The 19,990-nt window shown below is 37.8% G+C and overlaps 2 protein-coding genes across 2 annotated transcripts; one reads left to right on the plus strand and one right to left on the minus strand.

Annotated features, from left to right (window-relative positions):
• Positions 1-1,164: 1,164 nt before the first annotated feature.
• Positions 1,165-13,665, minus strand: LOC142986607 (uncharacterized). The gene is made up of 6 exons (XM_076135135.1): positions 13,533-13,665; positions 7,079-7,153; positions 6,330-6,757; positions 4,986-5,237; positions 2,645-2,848; positions 1,165-2,411 (listed from the first exon to the last, which is right to left on the minus strand). Exons 3-6 carry the CDS (start codon positions 6,724-6,726, stop codon positions 1,177-1,179), a joined length of 2,088 nt encoding a protein of 695 aa, XP_075991250.1. The 5' UTR covers positions 6,727-6,757; positions 7,079-7,153; positions 13,533-13,665; the 3' UTR covers positions 1,165-1,176.
• A 378-nt stretch (positions 13,666-14,043) lies between these two features.
• On the plus strand, positions 14,044-18,493 carry LOC142986710 (uncharacterized). Its single transcript, XM_076135313.1, has 3 exons — positions 14,044-15,050; positions 15,871-16,047; positions 18,350-18,493. Exons 1-3 carry the CDS (start codon positions 14,827-14,829, stop codon positions 18,438-18,440), a joined length of 492 nt encoding a protein of 163 aa, XP_075991428.1. The 5' UTR covers positions 14,044-14,826; the 3' UTR covers positions 18,441-18,493.
• The last annotated feature ends 1,497 nt before the right edge of the window (positions 18,494-19,990 follow it).

The raw sequence follows: 19,990 nt of genomic DNA on the forward strand, positions 1-19,990 counted from the left end.
TAGTTGCACTGAGCTGTGTTCACAATGCCTCTTTGTTCGCGCACTCGGCGATAGGTGTCGCCGTTCTACATATTCACGTGAGGGTTGGAATAGAGGTGTCCTAACGGAGACGGATGCGTAAGCAAAGGTTGAAAAAACCGAATGAAAAATGCTTAAAATAATGTAATTCAGTTATTTTCAGCATTTAAAATGATTGCCCTCCACGGCCTGAACTATTTCTAATAATAAAGTGATAATGCTTTTGCCTGGCAAATGTTTCATCACTGTTGAAAAGATCGCGAATTCGTAGTACCCCAAGGCTAAGCTAAACGTAGTATTCATTAAAGATTTCATTTTTTTACGTTTGTCAACACAAACCACCCAAGCGCATTTCTTTTATACTCGGGATAAAATTGCATAAGCCAAAATTATCAACACGTCATTTCTACTGCATTATGCCCCGTGAATAATTAATTCAAAAAATTTACTAGCTAAAGAAATTAAACGATAACGGTATTTTTCTTCCTTTAATATTTGGTTATTATGGTTATATTATTATGGTAAAATTGTGTATGATTTCGTGTCATATAAAATGTTTATTTTTAACACCAATATAATTAAAAAAACAACACAAAGGTTTATCAAAATAAATCTACACTCGTAACATACATTGTCCTAGAATGTTTATTAGCGAAGTTTAATGCCATAATAAGTCTACGTAAAATTTTGCGGATGAGAACGTGGAACCGGTTTAAAATCCGCAAGTTCTGCAGTTGCGGATTTGGGAGTCTGTAACATCCCTAACACAGTTGTAGATACTGCTCGGATAGATGGCGTTGGCAGTTTGACTATCAAGCTGATTCTATTCTGAATAAAGTTTGAAAGATTCCCTCTAGGTCGCGACAGGAGAGGTCCGAATTATTACCTTTTAAAAAACTTTTAAACCCTGCATAAACATGCTGGTAATTTCGTTACCCGTCTGTTAAATCCGATAAAAAATGTTTTAACTAGATAAAAGTGTCTCGTCGTACAAGTCTTGCTACGTTAATTATGTTTAACGCATCGTAATGAAAAAATAAACAAACGTAATATGAATCGTCGCTATATCATTACCTGCTATAACTGCTTGTACTCAGTGGTTAAATAAATACTTTGATTGATAATAAAGTATATTTGTCTCAAACAACACAGATTACATCACGATGATAAATTCCTACTGCTCTCTTGAATCATATCGAAACAACAAATACCACTAAGACCTTTGGACGCGGAGCCTTTACCTCCAAACCTCAACTTCAATCCTTTGAAGGGGCCCTCCTTCTCCTCGGGCTCGGGCGGCTCGGGCTCCGGTTCAGGAACAATCTCTACTTTCTCAACTTCTGTATCACACGTGCAGTCTGGCGGCTTTGGTGTCTTCTCCCTCACTAATTCCTGCATAAACGCTGGATTCAAAGTGGCATAGTATCTGATAGAATCTTCGATCGTCCACTCTTTCTCCGGCGGCGGAGGCTTCGGTATTTTCCTCTTCTTCTGATTGAACTTAAAACCTGATGTTGTTTGCGTAAGATCTGATTTGAGTGTCGCCAGTTGAGCCAGCTCAGCCATGTAGGCTTCGTAATCGAATTCATATTCTTCATCCCCTCCTGCCGGCTCGGGCTCCGGCTCGGCGGGGGGGCACTGGCAAATCACTTTTCCCTTTTTCTTCTTCTTTCCTTTCTTCTTTTTGCTCTCTTTGTGACACTCACACGTTTTGGCGACAGGAGATGACACCACTACGTCGTTACATCTGGCGGGGCATGGAGCCACGCGGGTGGTGGTGCCGGCGCTGAATACCACCTTGTTAGCTCCTGCTTGTGTGTATGTTCCATGTGGTTCAATGTCCGAGTAGCCTCCGTCAGGGCCGAGCACCTGTACTATCCCGACCTCTCTATTGAGGTCCGGCTGCCCATAAAATCCCATCCGAACCGGCTGCTTTATTTCCACAGTTTTTGCCCTGGGCTTTATAGTTTCGATAGGGGGATAGTCTGCACTTTCTGACGTGCAAGTGGTCACGGCACCATCTGTGGTATTTTTATCAGAATCGACTATACCTAGTTTTGGTATTTCTAGGCCATTGGGGCCTATTGTTTTGATATCTGAGGCATCTGAACAGTCGGCGCAGCACTGTTCGCCAAGAGTACGGGTCGACGGTCTCACGCACGGTTTATCATCTATTTGTTTCATGATGTCAGGGATCACACAGATCTTAGGAGGCTCAGGGATTGGTTCTTTCTTCCTGCACGGGTCAGGTTTGCCAGGAATTGGTTTAAAAACTTCACAAGGACAGTGATCCTTGATTGTTACGGATTTCTTCTTGTTGTTACTGAGTGACGCGTATTTGATGCCGTCTTTTGATCTAGATTTTAAAACAGACGCACGTCTTTTCGAATCAACTGAAAAGAAGTAATACAGTGTACATAAAACATAATATTTTATCTCAATTATAAATACTTATTAATCAGGGCGGGCTATTACATTCAGGACTTGTTTGCAGCAGCACGAAATAACGTAAAAATTGTTTACATTACGTAATAAAAACAGGTTACACACTATAAATTTGCGCAAATTACTATCTACCGCTATTTAAAAACAGTAAATAACGAACTATAAAAACAAATAATATTACGTGCAGGCATGATTTCAGATATCCTGATCAAGCTGCCACAGCGGCTGTTCCTCAGGCCCATCATCACGCCGGGCGGGCGGTAGGTTTCCCTCGCGCTGTAGCTCTCCGACCTGGAGCTGAAGCCGCAGCGGTTTATGTCGGAGTCCAGCGGCGAGAACAGCGTCTGATTCACCAATAGGAACGGCGAATCATCTGTACTCGCACCTAGAATAAACAATAAAATATCTATACTAATATTATAAAGCTGAAGAGTTTGTTTGTTTGTTTGTTTGAATGCGCTAATCTCAGGAACTACTGATCCGATTTGAAATATTCTTTCAGTGTTAGATAGCCTATTTATTGAGGAAGGCTATTATAGGCTATATATCATCACGCTACGACCAATAGGAGCGGAGTAGCAACGAAAAATGTTACAAAATCGGGGAAAATTATGACGCATTCTCTCTTATGAGACGCAAAAGAAGTTGCGCGGGTCAGCTAGTCAGAAATAAATACAAATATTTTAAAAAATGAAGTCGCCTCCTCGTGTATATCTGTCTATTCGCGGGGAGTTGAATTTAATTTAAATAAACTCATAATTTCAATATCACATAGATTGAGTGATTCCTGAGGAAGTATAAATGGATAGTTTTTAAGGTTAACCAGGGCAAATCCGGGGCGAGCTGGGAGATATAATTGATTGTTTGGACGACGCGACGGTATTAGTTAAGTTACCGTACACTGCGCGCAGTTACTTGTACACGTGGGGCAATGTCACAATAACAGATAAAAGCTTCAGCCTATATGAAACATTTATTTCTGAATCCCCTAAACAATTCTTTCGCAAGGGAATAAAACCCACAACTTTGGCGTTCAGTATCAAAAGGCGTGAGTTTTATCAAATATAACAACAACTCTGAAACGCGGCATAGTGTCAAATAAAGACATTCTTCACAAATGTGCAATCACTTTATCATATAATTATGGCCTATGAAGTTAAATTTTATCACAGATTAACCCGCGAGCACACGCGCTATGAGCATTTCCCTCACGGTGAATTTAAAAGTTCCGCAATTTATTGACTTATTTGTCTACGGTTGTCATTTGCCCAATAGCTGAGTTTTATACTTCCCCTGTCCCGTACATAACCGTTTTTTTATGTTAGTGTGCATCCATCGCTTAGTAGAGGTGGTTTGTTTCGGCGAGTCTCGTCGCGCGGCATTTTGCTCATCGCGCGACTAACAGCGTAAGTATTATTTTTTATTGCAATTTTTTTTTCTTACAGTATTATACCTTATTTAAAGTCTTTATTTTTATTTTATTGTTGAATACTGGTGCAATATGAGTTTATTAAGCAGTTTACATACAAATATAATAGTTTTTTTACTGATGGATAGACAAAAACAACAAATTTATTGAAAGTGATGGAGAGAGTGAGCACAGCGATCACAACACTGATACTGAGCAGTTATCTTTCTCATCCTCTTCAACAAATTATCAAAAGATTCTCAAATGAACCTGGCTTTTCAGAGGATGTAATCCTGACAGTGTGCGATCTGCGCGATCTGTCCAAGGCGTAAAAATAGCAAGACAAAAAAGACATGTATTACATGTAAAAAAAAAAAAATGCACTGAACATGCTTTTACTTTGTGTGACATATGTAAAGTTCGTGCATTTGATGAAGATTAATGATTTGTTGTTAACTCCTTAATTTTTTAGATAAAAGTTTATTTTTTTTAGTTTATACCAAAAGTGCATTTAAGAAATGCCAATTTAGTTCCTGTTTTTGTAATTAAAATATTATAGCATAACGAATGTTAAATATTAAAAATAAATATTTGATTTGATTTATCACTTTCTTTTTATCATAATTAAGCAGTAAAATATATAAAAATACTATAAATTGTGTACTTTTTGGTTATTTGTAAAACGTGAGCAAAATGCTCTATACGCGAGTGGTCGTGTAAGTTTTAAAGGCGCGTGTGCTCCCGGGTTAAGTAAGAGAATTCTACCTATACTACCATAATAATAAGCTTTGTGAGGACAAACGATTCTGTTTGTTGTTCTTTCACGCAAAAACTATTTAACGGTATTTGATGTTGTTTTGATACACAGACTGTTTATTAGGATTACAATAAATATTTTTTACGGAGTTAATATTTTCACTAGAAAAAAAGCTAGTTAATTATCAGTCTTACTAATGAACGTCGTGTAAGCTCTGTTTAGTAATACCTACACTACAGTAGTTTGACTTTTTCACTCATACACAGTTTCAAAATCAATCGAAAGTAGCAAAACACAAACACAACTAATTAGCACTCACACAACTACTATGAGTAAGACAGTACATATAAGAATTACCGTCATAGTATTTAGTCAAGCAGTTAGGTCCGTTCCTGGGACAGCAGCAGGGTCGGTCCTGGGTGGTGTCGGTGCTGACTCCGTGGCTGATGCGGAACTCCTCGGGCGTCATCTGTATGCCCTTCACCGACATCTCCCGGTTCCTGCTCACCATCACGGCGTCAGCCGGCACTCCTTCCAAGAAGAACCTCTTTCCCTTGGCTGATACCTTGAGCCCTTGAAGATCAGACCCGTATCTTCTGGACGAACCAACTGTAACGTTTTCAACACAACAGACGGTCAGCTAATTTGAATTTATTAACGCTATGTATCATAATTTTAATGATTTTGAAGCTTGATGTGCATATAGAGTGTGGTACAAGTTATACGCGGATCAATTATGTAGTTTTACGATGACCACGAACACGACATAAGTCTTAACTTTTTTTTATCTTTGGTTGATTTTTGTTTACTCGTTTATAAACTCTAGATCTAAACTAAGCATTAGGAGACCGAAACGGTTTAGCTCATTTAATGTTGTATTGAAATTTTTTTAGATGAGTCTGAAAGCAGTATTTTAGGCCTTCGTACAATCACGGATATCTTTACCTATCATAAAATACTCAAGTACTATGCAACCGAATTGATCAGTAGATGCACTCCTTCGTGATCTTGCATTCATCACTGAAATGCCCGGGTAAGGTATAAAAAATGCACCAACTGTTTTCAGTTTGCCTACGTAATTGAGCACTCTACTTATTTGTCCAGATGTTTATGTAAAACTGTAATGGATAAATTATATTGATAGCTTGCGATTGGATGCTAAGTTAAGAATGTTCTATGTAGGCTTTTTCATAATTGCCGCAGCGTCAAAATATCAGCATTTTTAATCAGAAAATATTAGGATACTATTGTACGAAAAAGTACCTACCATTTAAATTGTGAATCTATGCATATGTTTAAAGGCTTCTACTGTACAATGTACATGTACATAAAAAATTGGTCGTCATAGCCGAATATTCGAGGGTCATTATTGTTGACTATAATATTTTTATATCTACATATAATTCTTCTGTAAGTGTGTATGTCACTGAACTTCTCTTAAACGACTGGACCGATTTTGATGAAATTTTTGTGTGTGTTCAAGGGGATCTGAGAATGGTTTAGATTCACAATTTTGTCCGACGGACAATTTTTTTTTTAATTAATTTTAATTTATTAGACAGGACAACGTCTGTCGGGTCCGCTAGTATTATATAAAACCGGCATAAGAGTTGTCCGACAACGTCACAAGCTACGTTTCCTACAAACTCTTTTAGCAAACTTTTTAAAGAGTAGGGAAAGCACATTTAAAAATTTACTTACACAACCGTTCTTTCTTATCATTCCATCTGTTACAATTCTCTGACATTTGTATACACTGCGCCGACGCTTCAGGGAACAGGTCGCTGTCTTCATCATCAGAGATAGGTACGATAACGAACAGCGACGACGCGTTCTTAAAGTCCTTCTTCGACAACAAGTCTTCAACAATCGCCGAGATGTCAAAATCACTATTTAAATGGTTTATTATTATGACCGGTTCGCCATCACAGTCGCGTCGCTCCGTGCGGTGGGTCGTTTGGATACTGTGCACGTGGTTCGTCGCTTGGATACTGTGCACGTTATTTGTCGCTTGTATACTGTGCATCCTCGCGTCAGACATCTGCAGTACTTGGAAAACATCGTGTTGTATAGTTGTGTTTATACTGTTATCTTTCATGCTTCGGTTCAATGATTCATCTATATTGTTGCTGCGGGTAACGAAGAATTAATATTTATTACTTTGATTTAGAATGCAAACAGTCTACTACTGGTTAAATAAATATCGTTGGAAAACTCACACATGGTCATCTTATTCTAAACTAAGCAGAGCTTGTGTAATGGTTACCGTATAAACATACTTTTATAGATATTTTTACAACCAAGCACAGAACAGATACTTGTTCTCATCGGGTTAGGGTATTTATAGTACCGGTATTAGACAAATAGCGTATAGTCGATTCGTCGTGCATCTAAATAGAATGCGTCTTAGTTTATTTTAATATCAAACAAACAAAAGTAATCATTCTTACCTTTTAACCTTTTCTATTGGCAGTGCACTTCGGTCGGCTCCATTCGAGTGTAGGTCTGTGTCATCTAGTGTTTCGCTATTCAAACAAACATTAGATGTAGGTTGTAAATATGAAGCTAGGTTCAATAAGTAATCTCTGTCAATCATGTGTCGGCCGCTAGTTGTGCTATCCGAAGTGCTACTGAGACTCAAAGAGGCCTCACTTTTTATTATCAATATTGAGTCATAACTAGTACGTGAAGGTTTAACGGAAATCATATAGTTATTCGAAACATAGTATATCAGGCCAGATTCTTTGAAAACATTCTTTGATTCAGAAACTTGTATATTTTCATCCTGTCGGCGTGTATCATCATATAAGTTAACTTTTTTCTCAGTATTAATGTATTTTTCATCAGAAACAGAGGCGTGACTGAGCGAAGTATCAGTTGAACTACTCGAGCTGTCCAAGTAGGGGTCTTTAAATATGCTCTTTAGTAGCGTAGTGTCTAGATGGTTGCTGTCTGGGTAACCTTCAATATACTCCATCAATGAATTATCCAAGTAAGAATATAATTCCATGTCGTCACGCGCGAGCGTTCCATAATAATCTGAGATTGAAGGCCTGTATTCAGGTACTCCTGTAGCGCGCCCTATTACTACGTTTATGCCCTGTTCATCATAGGTTACTGAACTGTGGTCAGGGGTGGGGAAACACGTCTTATCTTCGCAACTACATATACCTAACGAGGATGTATCTACACTGGTGACTTTAATCTTGACGTAGCTGTGCTTAAACTTGATCTTCTTTCTATCGCAGCCGCATGCGCGCTCACAAGTCGATCTAACGTCTACAGCCAATTTACCCAATTCAGCTTGAGACTTTTTCGCTCGAGCGATTTCGGCTGCATCTGCTTCCGATCGCATATGTGCCATTGCTTTAGATTTCGATTTACCCTTCTTCTTTTGAGCCTTTTTGCGTCCTAATTCATTTTGGATCTTTTTTATTAATTCCTTTTCCGACGGTGTTCTTCCTTCGGGCAACGGAATGCCAGCATCAGCTACACATCGCAGGAATTTTTCTTTTTGTGGCGGTGTCAAGCTGCTTAGGTTAGGCATGTATCCCTCATCTTTAAGCTTCTGCATTATTTCTTTCGCTGACGTTGTCTTTCTTTCCATTTTAAGTTTTTCATCCGAACTGGCTGTTTTTGCGAAGTCCTTGGGACATGTGCATATTGGGCCAGCCTTTATTCTAGCTATGAGTTCCTTCTCCGATCGAGTTCTTCCTTCTGGTAGCGTTATACCAATATTAGCTTGTTCTCGCAGTACTTGTTCTTTCTCGGGTTTTGTTAAACCTTCAAGAGGTACTAGGACACCGGCTTCAGCAGCTTTGTTGTACTTCTTTTTCATTGAAGAAGATTTGGGTTCGGGTGGAAGACCTAGCTCTTTACGTAGTCTAGCTACCAAGTCTTTATTGGAGCGAGTCTTGATTTCTGGCAGTGATCTGCCAGCCTTGAGCAATTGTTTTAACAGCTTTTCCCGTTCGGCAGGAGACATGTTGTCTAATGGTGGTAGAGGCATACTAGCTTTAATTTTCTTTATCAGCGCTTTCTCTGAAGGTGTCCTGCCCACAGGGAGTGGTATCCCCGCTTCTCGTTCTTTCTTTAATATATTTTCCTTTTCTGCCGGTATTTTGCCGTCAAGTGGTGAAATAATTCCTTCAGCTTGTGCTTTATTGAACTTTTCTCTCATTGAAATGTTGTCTGGCTCTGGGGGTAGGCCAGTATCTTCCCTGATTTTAGCTATTAATGCTGCTTCCGATTTCGACCGGGGTTCTGGCAACGGTAAACCAGCTTTAACTAGTCTTCGTAAAATTTTATCTTTCTGGTCTCGGCTTTTACCTTGTAAAGGTGTCAACAAACCGGCAACCCTTGCTTTACTCATTTTTTCTGCCAAATTTTCTTCCTCCGCTCCAAACTTTTTCTTTAATTCGTCTATCAACGCTTTTTCTGATCGGGTTTTACCTTTAGGCAATGGTATACCGGCTTTGGCTAAGTCAGTTAGTATTTTTTCTTTTTCTTTAAAGGTTTTACCACTGAGTGGCGTTAATAATCCGGCTTCTTTAGCTTTTCGTAATCTCTCAGCTTGCTCAGCGGCACAAACACAACTATCAACAGATAGCACACGGGGACTACCTTTTACTCTGGCTACAAGTGCTTTCTCGGAAGGAGTGCGTCCTTTTGGCAGTGGAATGCCTAACATGTGTAAATGATGTAGTATCTTTTCTTTCTGTGGCGGTGTCTTCCCTTCAAGTGGCAGGAACACTCCGTCCTTGACAGCTTTATCGTAATTTCTCTTCATGGCCGATGATTTAGGTTCTGGAGGCAATGCAATATTAGCACGTATCTTCTCAAACAGCTTCTTTTCAGATGGTGTCTTACTTTCGGGCAAAGGAATGCCCTTCATTGCCAATGTTCTGTATATTCTCTCTTTTTGTTCAGGTGTTTTACCTGACAGAGTTGTTAGGAGCCCCATGGCTTTGGCTCTTTTCATTTTTTCAGACAACGTTAGCATGTCTGAAGGGGTAGCTTTAATTTTACCTATGAGAGATTTTTCCGACGATGTTCTTCCTTCAGGCAACGGTATGCCGTTATCAACATAATCTTGTAAAATATGTTTCTTTTGTTTGGCTGACTTGCCTTCTAAAGGTTGCATTAGCCCAGCATCGGCTGCCTTGGCATATTTATGTTTCATAACTGATGTTTTTGGTGCAGGAGGGAGACCAAGCTCTTTTAATACTTTATCTATCAGTTTCTGTTCAGACACGGACTGACCTTCTGGAAGCACAATACCTTTTAGAGCAAGGTCTCGGAATATCTTTTCCTTTTGTGCTGGAGTTTTACCCACAAGCGGGGTCATTAGCCCTTCTAATCTATGCCTTTTTTGAGAAGGCGTCAAAGAAGTTATACTAGCTGATCCCTTTATTTTGGCTATAAGACCTTTTTCGGAAGGCGTGCGTCCTTTAGGCAAAGGTATACCCAAATCAAGTAAACCTTTTAATATTTTTTCTTTTTGATCCTTAGTTTTTCCCTCCAATGGCATCAACAAGCCTGCAGCTGCAGCTTTTTTGTGTCTGTCTTTCATTGCCGAAGTTTTAGGTTCAGGAGGTAGGCCAAGATCTAAGCGAACTTTATCACTAAGTTTCTTCTCGGACAGTGATCTAGACTCAGGAAGTGGAATGCCTCTCATTGCGAGAGCTCTCAGCTTCCTCTCCCTAGGATCTATTGCAACGGGTGTAGCAACTCCCACACTTCTCATCTTTATCACCTTTTCTTTTCCTCCCGTCAATTTTACTATCAAAGCCTTCTCCGATGGTGTCCTACCTTGAGGTAACGGTATCCCCAGGTCCAAGAAATCGCGTAAAATCTTCTCTTTTTCTTTGTGTACTTTGTTATCTAACGGGTACATTTTTCCAATATCTGCAGCTTTACCGTATCGTTCTCTCATCGCTGCATTTTTAGGTTCAGGAGGTAGTCCTATTTCTATTCGGATTTTATCGATTAACTTTTTAGTCGATGGCGTTTTGCCCTCGGGAAGAGGAAAACCAGCTCTGGCCAGACCTAACAATATTTTTTCTCTTTCTGCCAGATTTTTACCTTCAAGTGGCGTTAAAAGACCTTCTTCTCTTGCTTTCTTAATTTTATCTGACAATGATAATACAACATCAATTTCCATAACCTTAGCTATAAGAGCTTTCTCCGATGAAGTGCGTCCTTCCGGCAACGGAATACCCATGTTATGCAACCCCTTTAAAATATTCTCCTTTTCTTTTTTAGATTTTCCCTCTAGTGGGAATAAGAATCCGGCGTCAGCAGCCTTGTCGTGTTTGTGTCTCATGGCTGGAGATGATGGTTCTGGTGGTAGACCAAGAGCAAGGCGCACTTTAATGATTAACTTTTTGTCAGACGGCGTATCACCTTCAGGCAAAGGGATACCTTGCATTGCCAGTCCTCTTAACAGTTTTTCTTTTTGTGCCGGAGTTTTATTTTTAAATGGTGTAAAAAGACCTTCAGCCTTTGCTCTACGCATTTTTTCCGGTGAAATCATGGGTACACGGCTTTCTTGTTTGATTCTTGCAATAAGTGCCTTCTCAGAAGATGTACGTCCTTTTGGTAAAGGTATTCCTATGCCTACAAACTGTCGCAAAATGTCCTCCTTTTCTTTTAAGGTTTTGCCTTCCAATGGAAACATTTTTCCAGCATCAGCAGCAGCAGCATATCTTTTCCTCATTTCAGAGCTTGTAGGTTCCGGCGGTAGACCTAGATCTATACGCACCTTTATAATAAGATTCTTTTCAGACGATGATTTTCCTTCAGGAAGTAATTGACCTTCCATCGCAATTTGTCTCAATATTTTCTCCTTTTCTGCTGCAGATTTTCCTTTTAAGGCAGAAAGTAACTCAGCTGATTTACCTCTACGCATTTTATCCCTCTGACCTAGTATTCTGGCTATGAGAGCCTTTTCCGACGACGTACGTCCTTCCGGAAGTAGAATACCCATATCATGCAAGCCGATTAATATTTTTTCTTTATGTACTTTTGTTTTACCCTCCAATGGATGAAGTAATCCAATATTTGCAGCTTTAATGTGCAATTCTCTAATTTGCTGTGTTTCAGGTTCAGGGGGTAAGCCGAGGTCCTTACGAACTTTGATGATGAGTTTTCTTTCAGAAGCTGACTTTCCCTCCGGTAGAGGTATACCCTGCATAGCTAATTGTCTCAATATTTTCTCTCTTCGTGCCGCTGATTTTCCTTGTAAAGGCGTCAAAAGACCCGCAGCTTTGGCTTTTTGTAGCCTTTCTTCTGCCGTCATAGTATCAAAAGGTGGTCCAGTTTTCATTAGTATTTTGGCTATAAGAGCTTTTTCGGAAGGCGTCCGCCCTACTGGTAGAGGAATGCCCGTATTGGCTAAGGCATTCAAGATGTCTTCTTTTTGTTTATAAGATTTTCCTTCTAATGGCAACATGAGTCCAGCATTAGCAGCGTCAGTATACTTTTGTCTCATGGGGTGAGACGTTGGTTCAGGTGGCAAACCTATGTTGTAACGAAGTTTTTCGATTAGTTTTTTCTCAGATTCCGTTTTACCTTCAGGGAGAGCAAACCCTCTCATAGCGACTTCTTTTAATGCACTTCCGAGGTCGATACCGCGTTTTGACTTTTTTTCTTCGAGTTTTGTCTTATCTTCGCCCTCACGTGGCAAGTGACAACAGAGAATACACTTGCAATCTTCGCAAGTGCCCTTTTTATAGCATTCGTACAGCTCCTTCATAACTTCAAACAATAAATCAGAATTACAGCAGCAGCACTCGCAGTTATCATTTTTTGACAACTGACAGCGGTACACCTTGAAGTTCGTGTTGTAAAAGGTCTTTGCATAGCGATGTTCTGACACGACGTTGATGACAGGCTTCCTTTCATAGAAATTGTATTCCGTTCGTGGTATTTGATTAGAACTTTTGGCTCTTTCTTTAACCGTTCTCTTGCGTTTGTTTGTTTTTATAACTTCTGGCATGCTTGCATGTTTAGTCATGAGCCTGCGACTCTTAGATGATCCGAAATTGGAAAGATGGTAGATGACAGTAGGTCGTCGAGTTTTATTGAGGATATTGTAGGGGTGTTTGTTTCGTCCTTTTAGCTTTTTCTCCTGTCCAGTACTAGATTTTTCAAGATCATGGCTTGCTTCAACAGTAAGGTGTACATACGACGTTTCCAATCGCTGTCCACTCTCCGATTCTTTGGTTTCAATATCGTTCATTTCTTTACATAGATTTTGTTAACTATAAATTTTAGTAAACTTACTGAGTCGTTCGTTCATTACTACTGTAATATCGTCTCCACAGTATTTCAACTGACAAGTTTTGTTACTGTAACAAAAATGTATGGATCCATTGATCACGAAATTTGCAGTTTCGTAATGATAAATAAAATTGTTTGAAACATTTTTAAACAAACTTATTTAGTCTCAACACCTCTGTCACTGAATCAGCTGTTAATATTTCTAAATAACACGTTTATATCTGGCCTGAATTGCGGAAATTTATTTGTAACAATCCCCATTTGTTATACTCTACTTCTAGAACTATATTGGGACAGGACGATAATTTCTATTCTAAAATAAAAAGTATTATTTAAAAGTAGGAGTACAATATCTTTAAATTGAATTCCTCAGATAGGTCAAATCACTGTGGTACTTGACACACGAACTGACAATAGACATAGCACATATTTTTGGAACAGAGTGGCAAAATTTATGTATCTTTGCAATAATTTGACGAATACTCGTTATCACAAAATATCGCTTTCGATTACAGTTATTACACGAACTAACTCTACGGGAAAAACCACTTTATATTTTGCTCACTCCAACCATGTTTTGAATAAGTCCTAAAAGGCTTCTTAATATTTTGTAATACGCACCTTTGTTTTCCAGTTATTTTAATTTTATTATAAACACAGATCTCGAACAAAGCCGTAAGTTTAGCGTATCACATATTTTTTTCAAGATTTTCCAATATTTATAAAGATTTTATAAAAATAACATGATTGTCTGTAACTTGACCATTTTATATTTGTGTCATTCTTGATTAGTTGTCTATGGTTTGCGGTCAGCTACAAATCTTTGAAAAGAAGTCTTATTAGAAGAGTATCGGACTACTTATAATATTTTTATAGCAAAACTAGCGAACTGGGCCGACTTTGTCCAGGTATAGTCCAAATTTATCTCATTTATTCTATTCCCGTGCAAATTTTGATCCCATTAATCCCATACCACCCAAATTTCTGCTTAAAATATTTATACTGTCATTAATTTAGAGTTGGAAACTTTTTTTTAGTTTGCGTGTTTGTCTAAGCGTGATCTCTGGAACTAATAATCAGATTTGAAAAGTAATTGATGTGTGTGATTTTGTTTTGTCTTAAAATTCTGTGGAGAGGATGGAAAAAATGCCGCACAAACGAGTAAAACTGCGTGGAATGACTAGTGTATTTTAAGTGTTGTGTTGATAACAAAAAACAAGAACGTTCAATTTGGACGTCTTGTTTAAAATTTTACGTACATTTTTTTCCCTGTCACAACAATCGTATTTCATGTGTGGATCTAGTTTATAAACTATCTACTTATGTATCAAATTTTGTTAAAATCCATTTCAAGGTTTTTTGTGAAAGATTAACAAACAAACACACATACATCAATTTTCACAAACTTTCTGTAATAACAGCCAAGACATTTATTATATTCTGTGTTTCCATGTGTTTAACTTGCGTTTAAATGTGTGTTAGCCTGAAACGCTTTTTCTTGCCAAAAATACTACTCAAACGAAACTCGAAATGTTTTAGAAAGAGTTTTGACAGACCAATTCTTATTATAATTATAAAAGAAGCTTGAGTAAGGTACATCAAAATGTTACTTTTCTAGTCGAATATGAGTACAGCGTTTAAATGTTCATATTGCATAATTATTGTATACTGTAGGAGAACTAACCGCGAATTTTACCATTTCAAAACCATAACTCATCTACGTAAGAACTCTAGCGTTACAATTCTTTATGGGCAATGATCTGCCATTTTCGATTCCAGTCAAATCTTCTGCCAACAACGTTCAAATCCAAATTATATCGTAACCCGAATTTTAAAGCATGCGTCTTCAAGCTCGGTGGAAATTAGCACCATCACACAATTATGTCCTTTGATCCGTTTATACATACGGTTCAAAATGCCCTGTAAGTGTTCAGGTTTTAGGGTAGATAAATGTAACTGTAAGGTCTTGGGGACCGGGTACTTGTGTCAGAGTGATGGCGGGGTGACTTTGTTGACTCACAGCAAGAGCCTCTGTTCCTTGTTGGAGCTGAAGAGTACGAACAAGACTGATACTAAGCACAACATCCTGGTGAGGATCATTGAAGCCTTCTATGAACGATGTGCGGCTTACAATCTCAGGTCACTATGTTGTTTACTTATTATTAATTAGAATAAACTTCAACAATTACAATAATTTTGATAATGTAAGAGCATAAGCACAATATTTATTGCACGTTATGTTATATAACAATTGCTTCTTCCAAAAAGTTATTCCTAAGCTTTCTGTCAAGAAAATCTCAAAGGTTGCCCCAAGTAAGAAAGTTTAGGCCTCTATGTATGAGGGAGCATGTAAGGTTGGTCCTTCGATTGACCTCATCGCCGACCGTGTATGGGAATGATGCAACAGAGAGAACCTGTGTTTTGTAAATACGCTTAGAATTTATACATAATCCCCTGCTCTTTGCCGGGCAAAGGTCTCTTCCGTAAGCTTAAAATAGACTATTTAAAATATGAAATACTGACAGCGAACGCCCAAGAAAGACATTCACACAGATTATATCAGTGATATCCTGCAAAAAAGTCTGTATGGCAAAATGTATGGATGTGAAGCACGTTTGTGGGGATACTAGCAAGTGGCTTTCTTTGGTCTTTACCTAAGAGATTCTATGTATTTACATACATGCCTACACATAGCCTTTATACCCGAAGGTGAAGGAGTCAATGACGTGTTTTGCCATTAACAATTTTATCCCATGTAATAAGCTGAACCTATTGCCATATAGGTACGCGTACGTTGCTAAACTTTGGACTACAATTGTGAATAGTACAATAAGGAAAATAGCAACATCACCTCGTGGTCAGCAATCGGATACGCTACTGACCGCGCCACAAAAGCAGTTAATGTGATTTTATGTAACATGTATGTATTTATAATTAAATTACGTATTTATTATTGCAGGTACTGCCCGATCCGAGGGTTCACAATGCGCGACAGTTACGTGAGCAACACCCTCAAGGACCTGCTCATCATGGTGTTCTTCCTCATCGCCAACTTCGTCGTGTTCCTGGCGATATCAGTCAAGATGGTCGTGCACCTCTACTACATTGCCTTATGGACAATACAGTGGATTAGGAAGTGAGTTTTAAATTTCCGTAGATATACTCCGACAACTTCCGACAGCGCAAATGAACAATTTATTTAGAGTAAAATTAAGATTTAGGTGTAAAGTAGCATCAGCAAGAAAGCAACCATCCGCCGCATTATTCACCCGTAAGTCTACGGGTGAATAATATTTTTATATGCCCCCGTTACTTGGGGACCTTGTATACCAGGTTCTCTATTTAGCTATCAGAATATAACTACACATACACTTATATTGGCGGGTGTCGATAAACTGATTCAAAATACATGTAAAATAATAAAACTGATAATCAATTGGCTAGTTATCTATTTGTACTGTCTTTTTCAATTAAGAAAATTCGTCAGTCGTGTACGTCTACTAGTTTTTTTTATCTTAAACCTACGTTACCAGAAATGTGTGAGGAAGCGGCGCGTATTAAAAGACAACACTTGCCTATAGGATTGTTTAATGCCTATAACTGCGTTAAGCATAGCTAATTAAAGGTACATTGATATTAGTAAACTTTCTCCTCACGCATTGATTTACTACATTGCACATTGGTGATTGAAATGCAGCTAGACTAACATCAAATTTAGCTACATGTTTACATGTCTCATCTAAGAAGAAATCTTGTACTTCGTCAACGTCATCAGATAACTACAGTACATAAATAAATAGGTAGGTATTGGTAATAAGTGTTTGTTTAATTAACTCATGACTGTCTCGCTTCTGGGCTCGGGCTTTCTTCTCAGTGCGAGAAGGTTAAGACCGCAGCCATCTTTCACGACCATGTACGGGTTTGCAGACCTCTCCCGGCTACAGGAAATGTTTGAAGAACTCTCAGGTAAGCTTTCTTTTCTTAAAATATAATGAAATAGAAGTTTGCTGATGGGGCCAGTACAGTAAAATTATATTCTGCAAACAAAAAATTGGGCACCATTTGTGACCAATTATTTTCGAGACTATTTAAAATTTAATGGACTCAATAAAATACTTTTTTAATTCGTAGTTATAAAAAACTACTACGTGTTCTAATCAAGAATTAGTACCAAATTACAAACATGCGTATACGTTGTCTACCAATAAGTAATATACATTGTTGACATTTAGGTACAACCCGATTATTTGAGAGTTTTCTTCGTTCCAAACATTATTCAAATACATTGATTAGTTGCATTCCAATTATTGTCAAAATTATTAGGACCTTGAGGCCGTAATACGTTGTTCGAGTGCATCAAGTCGGGCGAAACTAAAGGTAATATTTTAATGTATACAGAACAAACGACGGAGACCTCCACTGTGCAGACTACTGACGAGCCACAAGCACAACAATCACGACAAGCCTCACTACGTCTCGTACCTAGTATGTACCTCTAATATCCTTCTTTTTTATTTTTTATAAATAAATCGTCGAAGTTAAAAGTGGACTTTTTTTATGAATTGCGTCATTATGCGATTTATCAATAATTGTAGATCGCATTATTTGACTTAAAATACTGTCATTCTATTAAATGTTATGTATAAAGAACTGCCACAATGTTATTTATAAAATGTTAACAAGAATTATGCACATTTTCAAGAAACATTGATCACAATATAAAAAATGGTTTCATGTTAGTAAACAGTTCTGAAAAGAAATTAAATCAAACTTATATAACATTTTCTAATATTTGTTAGCAGTTGTATTAGTGTTGCAAAGTGTTTGTGAACATTTTTAACTAATATGAATTTTTAAATAGATATACTTAAGTGAAATCTTTAATACTATTTTTAAATCTTTTTCAAAAAGACAACTTCCGCTCTGAGAATTGCTCTTGTGTCGCGGGGACTTTTAAAAACTTACAATCAACGGACCACAAATGACAAATATGACCCAAAACAACTATTTGTGGATCAACACGACACTGGTAGCGGTGTGGCCACCTTAATCATTGCACAACTGAAGCTGTCAAATATAAATTGTTAAAATAAAAACAATTTTATTTTTTAGCGCGCGAAATGATTATCAATTTTGTTGTCTATTTAGAAGTAAACGAAAATCATTTTTCTTTGCCAAATTACGTATACAAATAAATAAATATTATTGGACAATTCACACACGGTCATTTGATTCCAAACTAAGCAAAGCTTGTACTATGGTAACCAAATAACTGATAAACATACTTATATACTTCTAAATACATACTTATATAGATACATTAACATCCAGGCTCAGAACAAATACTCGTGCTCATCACACAAAGATTTGTCCGGGGTGGGATTCGAACCCACCACACGCAACAAATTTAATAAAGCTATTGATATGTTTGTTCGCAGATCGCTGACATCTAAGATCGACATCAACGAGTCCCCTGTGATGCTGCGGCCTCTGGACTACATTCAGTCCACGTCCAACAAGTACATATGAAGCCAGTGCGACCACCTTCAATGATTCTACCACTACACCACATAGCAAAGCGGCTCAACACCTTGTTAATACGCTCAATGAATTATAAACGTTTGGTAAATACTCTGGCTTTTATTTATAATTTTTTTATAACCGTTTCGGAGGATTACGGTAACGAAAACTGTGACGCGAGAATTTTATATATTAGATACAACCTTACCCAGCCTTATAAGCGAAGCCGTTGAAAAAGAAAAAGACAACTATTCTTCAAGATACTTAACATGTAAATCGGGCTCGCTTTTTCTTCGCAATTAATTATCCTTATAAAGTTCTTTAGTCGTCGCGTTTTATTAAATTTGCCGTCCATTAAAAGCCCTAGGGGCCATGAAGTTGCGGGCTCCCGATAATTACTAAGATTTCTCGTTATCCAGCCCTCCGCGGGGACAGACCAGACTGCCAGTGACTTGAATAAGCTCTGATGTCAACTATTGCACTGACAATCTTGTACTCAGATGTAATAACAGCGAAACAAGTTGTTTATTCGTTTCGTGACTTTATTTCGTTAAATTAGTTTCAGGTTTTTATCTAATTGGAGTAAAGCTGTTGATGTATTTAAATATGAAACAATTACATTCAAATGGTCATGGTTTCATGAACTTATAAGCGTTTAAAATCATCATAATATTTTAAATCTATCACAGTTTCCGATGAGGTGTTGCTCGTGAGAAGAAAACACAATCACGCCTTATTGTTATTATACGTTTACTATCAATTTGTCATATCAGAAGAGGCAGTTGCGCCACTAACGAAAGGCCTCTGTGGCGGATAAAATGACACTTTATAAAAATACCTTTACAAACTTAACAAATATATGTAGTAGCCTATAGTCCTATATTTTAACAAGTGTAATGTTTTTTTAGATTTAGTAGCATAGAAGTACCTAGCATATAAATTACATATAATATGATGTAAAATACAACACGTGATCAACCTATCGCAAAGTTTCATCTCACAGTTTTTTCTTCAAAGCAAACTTTGCTACACCCGTGCAGTCTTGAACTTTACAACGAAGGTAAATGATGCATGCTCGCGTTAAACCTTTAACTAGAATTAATCATAAGTTTGAAACTTATGAAGGAATTGAAAAATACCACATCCATTAAGCATTAATGGTGGTAGGAGAGTTGGCAGTGTCTAAGCGGCCCCAGTGGATATTAACTCAGAAACAGAACACCTAGTTAGCTAATAGCAAAAGGCTATTTATATAATAAGTGCATTTACTTAGAGCTTCCTTGAGTGCTGCTGCGAGAGATAAAAATGTTTTTTAATATCTGATGAGAATACAGTCGCGAGCTAAGTTTTGTTTAATAAGGAAATGCATCCTTTTTTCTGTGGTAGGTATGTATATCAATAATACTAGCTTGTGCTCGCAAATTATTCTGCATACATTATTTCACCTGATTACCTGGTATAAAGTATCTTTTGTCTTAAGCCAGGTAATAAACTATCTTTGTGTTTAATTTCATTCAAGCCTGTCAAATCATTTTTAGAGGAAAGAGTAGTAAACATAC

Source organism: Anticarsia gemmatalis, chromosome Z (genome assembly GCF_050436995.1).
Source record: "Anticarsia gemmatalis isolate Benzon Research Colony breed Stoneville strain chromosome Z, ilAntGemm2 primary, whole genome shotgun sequence".
NCBI classification, from domain to species: Eukaryota; Metazoa; Arthropoda; class Insecta; order Lepidoptera; family Erebidae; genus Anticarsia; species Anticarsia gemmatalis.

Bases quoted from the DNA above. Each gene is read 5' to 3' on its own strand.
- LOC142986607 (XM_076135135.1), bottom strand. From the start codon at position 6,726: ATGAAAGATAACAGTATAAACACAACTATACAACACGATGTTTTCCAA. The intron at 2,849-4,985 runs GTAATTCTTATA...TGTTTATTCTAG, and splicing joins CTTGACTAAATACTATGACG to GTGCGAGTACAGATGATTCG. The intron at 2,412-2,644 runs GTAATATTATTT...ACTTCTTTTCAG, and splicing joins ATCTGAAATCATGCCTGCAC to TTGATTCGAAAAGACGTGCG.
- LOC142986710 (XM_076135313.1), top strand. From the start codon at position 14,827: ATGCCCTGTAAGTGTTCAGGTTTTAGGGTAGATAAATGTAACTGTAAG. The intron at 15,051-15,870 runs GTCACTATGTTG...TTATTATTGCAG, and splicing joins TGTGCGGCTTACAATCTCAG to GTACTGCCCGATCCGAGGGT. The intron at 16,048-18,349 runs GTGAGTTTTAAA...GTTTGTTCGCAG, and splicing joins ACAATACAGTGGATTAGGAA to ATCGCTGACATCTAAGATCG.